Source organism: Sciurus carolinensis, chromosome 3 (genome assembly GCF_902686445.1).
Source record: "Sciurus carolinensis chromosome 3, mSciCar1.2, whole genome shotgun sequence".
Lineage (NCBI taxonomy): Eukaryota > Metazoa > Chordata > Mammalia > Rodentia > Sciuridae > Sciurus > Sciurus carolinensis.
Window position 1 is genome coordinate 180,454,614 of NC_062215.1, and position 6,673 is coordinate 180,461,286.

A 6,673-nucleotide genomic window follows, 5' to 3' on the forward strand; every position below is an offset into this window, starting at 1 on the left:
GTGCTTCTGGCCTTGGTTTCACCGCGCCTCTGAGGTGGCTGCTGGGAAAGGCTCCAGGGGGTTCCTGCCTCCCACTCTCCCTCCCTGAGGTGCCTTCTGTCTGGTTGCCGAGACCAGCAGTGAGTGAGTGAGTGAGTCAAGGTCAGGCACCGAGCAGGACAACCCACTTTACATCGATGGAACTTCAGGAAAACCTTTTAGAGGACAGTCATGTGGGAGGGATGAGCAGAGCTGGCCTGGTGAAGACAAGGTGGAGAGTCCCCAGGCAGGACCAGGGCCCGCCCTGCGGTGGAGTGTGGCAGTGAGAGGAGCCACTGCGGTGGAGACGGCCTTTCCACCCAGCAGGGGCGGCAGAAGCACTGCGGAGCGGGCGCAGAGAAGGTGGAAAGCGGGAGCAGGCTGAGCCCGCCGCGCAGTGGGCACGAGATGCCAGCCTCCCCACTCGGTGCAGATGAAGACAGCACAGTGATGGGCCCCCAGCAGGGGAGCAGCCCCTGGGGAAAGTGCTGCCGAGATCATTGGGATGGACAGGGCTTCTGGGCCTGGGTCTGCAGTGGCCAAGGCTCCAGCTGGGGGCTGGGGGGTCCCTCATAGTGGATGTCACAGCCCAGGACAAAGAGGGAAGGAACCCGCAGCAGCAGGGGCCTAGGGAGAAGGCTTGGAGCTAGCAGGGAGCTGGGCAGCAGGAGGAGGAAGGGACCAGGGCAAGGAGGAGGCCAGGCGCCCAGGGAGTGACGCCATCTGGTGGCCCTGACGGCTGGGGTGCCCGGCTGCTGTTGGAGGCTCACCCTGCAGGGCTGTCCCTGTCCCGCAGCATCCTGCCAAGGGCACTTCCCAGTGGCAGGAGGTCACTGAGACCTCAGGGACCTCTGGTAAGCAGGAAAGGAGGGGGCCGCCTCCCGTGCCACCACTGCCTCCTGCTGTCACAGAAGTGAAGCACGTGCTTCACAGGTGGCGACCTCATCGTTTTCTGTGTCCTTCTTCCTCAAATAAGCTCTTTATAGAATTATAAAAATAATCTATGCTTGTTAGCGATTAAGGAAATGCAGATCAAAACTACACTGAGATTTAATCTCACACCAATCAGAATGGCAGCCATCAAGAATACCCATCAATAATGACCAGGTGCAGTGGCCCACATCTGAAATCCCAGTGGCTTGGGCGGTTGAGGCAGGGGGATCTCGAGTTCAAAGCCAGTCTCAGCAAAAGTGAGGTGCTAAGCAACTCAGTGAGACCCTGTCTCCAAATAAAAAACATAAAATAGGGCTGTGGCTGTGGCTCAGTGTTCCAGTGCCCATGAGTTCAATCGCCAGTACCATCCTCCTGTCCCCCCGCAAAAAAAAAGACAAGGCATGGAACCACCCTGTAACCCAGCTATACCCCTCCTCAGTATTTACTCTAAAGAATTAAAGTCATCATACTGCAGTGATACATGCACACCCATGTCTATAGCAACACAATTAACCATAGCCAAACTATGAACCAGCCTAGGTGTCCATCAACAGATCAATGGATAAAGAAAACCTGGTATATGTGGAATTTTACTCAACCATAAAGAAAAATGAAATCATGGCATTTGCAAGAAGATGGATGAACTAGAGACCATCATGTTAAGCAAAATAAGTCAAACTCATATGTTTTATCTCATATGCAGAAGCTATAGAGGAAAAAAGAAAAGAAAGGTGGGGTGGATCTCCTAAAAATCAAAGGGAGAACAGTAGAGGAAAGGGACCAAGGGGCGGGAGGGCGAGGAAGAGGGGAAGTGCTGGGAGTGACATTGGCCAAAGGCAGGGTCACGTTGTGTGCATGTGTGAGTATGAAATAGTGAATCCCATCCACATGTACAGCTGTAATTCACCCATAAAAATGTGAAAAACAATGTCTGCTTACTGCAGACAGCTTGGCTAAGAGAACAACACTCCTGCACATCACTGTCACCCTGGGGTGCGAGGTACACCCAAGGGCAGGTCCCTCCTCCCACAGGGCCATCGTGTGCTTGTGTAATTGGGTCTAATTAGCTGCTGCTTTTGTTCAGCATCATAACGTAAATATTTGCCCACATCTGAAATTTCTTCCTAAATATGGTCTTAGTAGCTGCATGATAGAGCCTCCTACTGCTTTGGCCACTTCCTTGTTTGCAGTTCTGCATAAGTATGCACCTTCAGAGAACACCTTCTTCCATTACTTGTGTCTACATTTCAAATTTTTCTCTCAGGATAATTCCCAGGAACGGAGTCGCTGGGTCAAAAAGTACCCATGATATGGAGGTTAATGCATCTCGCCCAGTTGCTGGTCCGAGAAAATGCCACTTCCTTCCCCCAGGGGCTGCCTCGAACACCACACCTCTCATTTTCGAGAGGAGCACCATGCAGATGTTTGCTTTTTCACTTTTTTCTTATTAACAGAGCTAAATATTTTTTTCAGATGGTTATTAGCCATTTGTGTTTCCAGAAGGGAGATCCAGCCCCGCCTCACGGGCCTCCCTGTTTCGCAGTTCCTCCCCCCGCCATCCAAACCCCAGAGTTAGCTGGCATTCTGACAGGCTCCTCGGCCAGCCCCCACCGGGTCACCTGGAGGTGGATCCCAGGCTGTGAACCGCCCAGGCCTGTCTCTTAATGTAAGCAGACCAAGGTGTGAACAGGTGAGATGAGGTCCCAGAGTCACTCAGGATGAGAGGTGGAGCTGGGACTTGAACCCAGGCTGTGGGCAGCAGGGCCCAGGCCTACACACTCTGCACTAGGGCCAGTGGGAGATGATGGGGCACAACTGCAGCCTTGGGTTTCTCCAGAGCAGATGGCTCACCTGTGGGCATCATGGGTACCGGTCTTGTCAACAAGTCCTCAGCCATAAATCAAGGCTCTGGAGACTTGGCTTGGGATCTGAAGATTTGGGAAACTCCCACCATAGAATTCAGGAACATTCCAAGCTGGATTTGCTTAGTGGCCCAGAATAACAATCCTAGCCAAAAAAGGATAATTATTCAGTTACATGAGAACTGAAAATTTAGAGAGTTAAAGCCAGAGTATTTCTCATGACTATTTTGGGTCTTCAGTCAGCACTGTGTTCTTTTGAGCAGAATGCCCGCCCTCCGGGAGGAATTCTTTCATCTCATCCTTACTGACAGAGCTCACAACAGTTACTGAAAGTCTCAGCTGTCACTTTTGTATAAATAAACAGGATGAAGTGGGCAGTCACCCGCACATTGGAGATATTTTTAGCTGTGGGTGACTTCACTCAAGAGCAACCCATGGAGGAGAAGGTGCCTGGTGCCAGAACAGCCTGCCACGCTCAGCCTCAGCATGGCTCCCTGTGGAGCCTGTGGCTGGGTGGCTTCCTGAGTCAGGGCTGCTTCCTGTTCAGGTAGCCATCCCAGAGCTGCCACCTCCTTCTGAAGATGTCTCGGCTCCACTCCTCAGGCCACAGAGCGGAGAGTGTTCTCAGTCATGTCACCAGAAACTGCCTGTGGGTTTGGTAGATCCCAGGTAGGGGTAGAGGACAGTCCTTCAAACCAGTGTGAGCCCCGTGAGGCCCTGCTGCAGACCCACAGCCAGCTCCCAGGTGGACTTGGGCTCCCAGCAGCAGCCCCTGCCCAGCATGAGCTTGTGTGCTCAGGCCTTGGGCCCACACCGAGTCGTTGCTTCCTCACGAGACCCAACCTGTCACAACTTCTGTGGCTTCTCCCACTTCTGTTTTCTACTTGACGCATGAGTCCGTGCTCGCTTGGAAAGACCACGCACCCCAGTGCCAGCGAGCCGTGGGGATGGGGCTCATACACCCCGCTGGCTGCCCAGTCCCTTCCTCCACATGGTGCTCACGGGCTGAGGGAGGCCCTGTGCACCAGGGGTGCCATAGGAGGTGGCGGGGCTGAGAAAGGCCCAGCAGTTCAGAGGCTGCCTGACGGGCTAGTAGAGGGCCCCCACTTTCCCCACACAGCCTCTTAAAGCTCTCCGGGGTCTCCTCACGTCAGCTTTATGGCCGTGCCCCATTCACACACTTTGTAGGTTCAAAATCAGAAAAAGTGACTTGTACTTATCTTCCATGTTTGCCATTTCCAGAGCCCTTCACTTCTTTGGATGAACCCAGAACTCTTCGTGTTACGTTCTTTTGACTGAGTTCTGAGTTTTCTTTAACATTCCTGGCAATGAACTCTCTCAGTTTCTTTTCTTCTGAAAACCTCCTATTTGGAAGGTATTTTTGCTGGGTATAGAATTCTGGGCTGCCCTCACCCCCAACTTTTTAATGATGTCATCTGGCTTTCCTGTTATCTCACCAAATATTTCTTGTGCTCCGTTCTGTCTCCTCCCTCTGGGACTGAACTGCAGTTAGAGTTGGCATCATATATGGTGGAGTCAGGTTACCAAAGTTCATGGATGCTCTGCTGTGGTTTCCACCCCTTTTTATCTGTGTTTCCATTTGGGTAATTTGCAACCCATCTTCAATTCCACTGACTCCTTCTGTTGATGAACCCATAAAGGAATTATCTCTGACATCATGCTTTCTGTTTCTAGCAATTTCCTTTTACTTGTCTTAGAGTTTCCATCTCTGCTAAAATTTTCCACCCATTCATGTATACTGTCTACCTTTTCTGTTAGACCCTTTAGCATAGTAATCATCTTAAATTCCTTTCCGAGATTAGTCTGTTGTCATCACTATAATGAAACACCTGAGTCAGGTTACTCATGAAGAAAAGAGGTTTATTTAGCTCATATTTTGGAGGCTGAAAGTCCAAACAGCATGGTGTGGGCTCTGATAAGGGCCTTATGGCAAGTGGCAACCACAGGAGCACATGCAGGTGCAGGGATCCCATCCCCAGACAGGAAGCTAAAGACTAGACTGGGTGGAGCAGGCTTCTGTAGCCACCACCTGGTGAGAACCACCTCACTCAATCTGAGGACAGCCCTCCATGTCCTATGGACCTCCTGCCAGGCTCCACCTCCCAAAGGTCCACACTTTCTCCAACATCAACACACTGGGGACCAGGTCAGTGGCCCTTAGGGGAAAATTGAATCCAAACCACAGCATCATCTGACACTTCACCCTGGGTCACCTCCAAGCCTGGTTCTATTGATTGTTTTTTCCCTTGATAACATGTTGATTGTTCTTTGCTGAACAAAATACTGAGTAATCTTCAGTTGAATGCTGAGCACTCGTGTGGAACAGAAGAGACGGGTAGGTAGCACTGGAACCTGGAGATGGGCACATCTCTTCTGGCAGACCAGTAGTGTGGGTTTTAAGTCCATTCCCCCTGGAGCCATGCTGGGTTTGGGATTTTGTTGCTATTGTTACCTTCAGTGCACCACGGGCCTCAAACCCCTGTAGGTACTCCAGATCCTGGCAGGAAGAGACCAGCTCAGTGTCCACCGTCACTGCAGCATGTGGGTGAGCAGCTCAGCAGGGACCGTGGCAGGTGGTGATGTCAGGGATGTGAACGAGCCCTGGCATATCACAGAGCCCAGGGGCTTAGTTCCCATCTCACGGCCCCAAGCCCCAGCGGGCAGCTGGGCTCCTCTGGTGGTGTGCCCAGCAGTCTGCTGATGTAGGGAATTTCCGAGTACCCACTGGAGCTGTCCAGGACCCTCACCTCCTAAAGCCAGGGCCACTGCCAGGTCCACTGATGGCCTCCTTTTGCCTCCACAGGAGCTATGGGGAGCTCACTGACTGCACCAGGAACGTGGCCGAGAAGCTGGGCTGCTTCTGGCCCAACACGGAGGTGGACAGGTTCTTCGTCACAGTCCACCGGCACTACTTCAGCATCTGCGCCCTCTCGGGCAGGGCTGTGCAGGACCCATCCAGCGGCATCCTCTGCCCCTTCATCGTGGTCCCCATCATGGTGACCCTGCTGGTGACGGCACTGGTGGTCTGGAGGAGCAAGCGCACAGAGGGCATCGTGTAGGCGGCCCGGGCTGCCTGCCAAGTGTGGGGAGGCTGGTAGGGACACAGCCCGCAGCTGACTCCCACGCAGCCCTAGACCCCCTAGCCGAGAGCGCTCGAGGACTTGAGAGAAGTCCTGCTTGGCATTAACCTCCAGCCCCTGGGGAGCGGGGATGAGACTAACTTGTCTCTGGGAAGTGCCCATGTGGGTCCCGGCATGCTCGTAGCCACCACCGTGTCCCAGCCTGCAGCAGGCTGCCCGCCACCTAGGTGTGTTTGCAGACATGTGTAGCTTCTGATTAAAAGGCTGTTCTGAACTGGGGAGGTGTCCTTATTTCTTGGCAGAAGTGATCTCTCCCTGGGATGAGAAGGTGGAGGAACACAAGTCGCTCCCTGCAGATGCCTTCTTCTCTGACAGGTGGGATCTCCAGGGCCTCCCACAGTGAGGTGCCAGTGACGCTCCGGTGGTGGGGACAGTGCCATGTGTACATTGAAGATGCCCCCCTGCCACACGGCCCCTGCTTTTAGCATTTGGAAATAATAAATCCAACAACAAGAGCCACACTAGGGTCTGCATGCTCCAGGACCGCGCTGAGCCCGTGTTCAGGAGCTGCTCAGAGCCGCCCGAGGCAAGGCCTGTCTCCATCCCCACTTCACAGAAGAGGAAGAGTTGGCGTTCTTGTCTGAGTTACCCAAGGGATCCTTTTTTCAAATAAAATTCCCCAAGAAACCCCAACATGCAGGATAGATGAAGGGTGCCCTCCCAGCCCCTGTCCTCACCTTGAACGCCCCACCCACTGGC

General features: G+C 53.1%; 1 protein-coding gene across 1 annotated transcript in view; it reads left to right on the forward strand.

Annotated features, from left to right (window-relative positions):
* Ramp1 (receptor activity modifying protein 1) overlaps nucleotides 1-6,188 on the forward strand; it is a 41,889-nt gene extending 35,701 nt beyond the window's left edge. Inside the window, exon 3 of the mRNA XM_047547236.1 lies at nucleotides 5,638-6,188. Coding sequence (XP_047403192.1) covers nucleotides 5,638-5,893 — 256 coding nt within the window. The 3' untranslated portion in view covers nucleotides 5,894-6,188. The remainder of the gene's footprint in view (nucleotides 1-5,637) is intronic.
* Nucleotides 6,189-6,673: the final 485 nt, after the last annotated feature.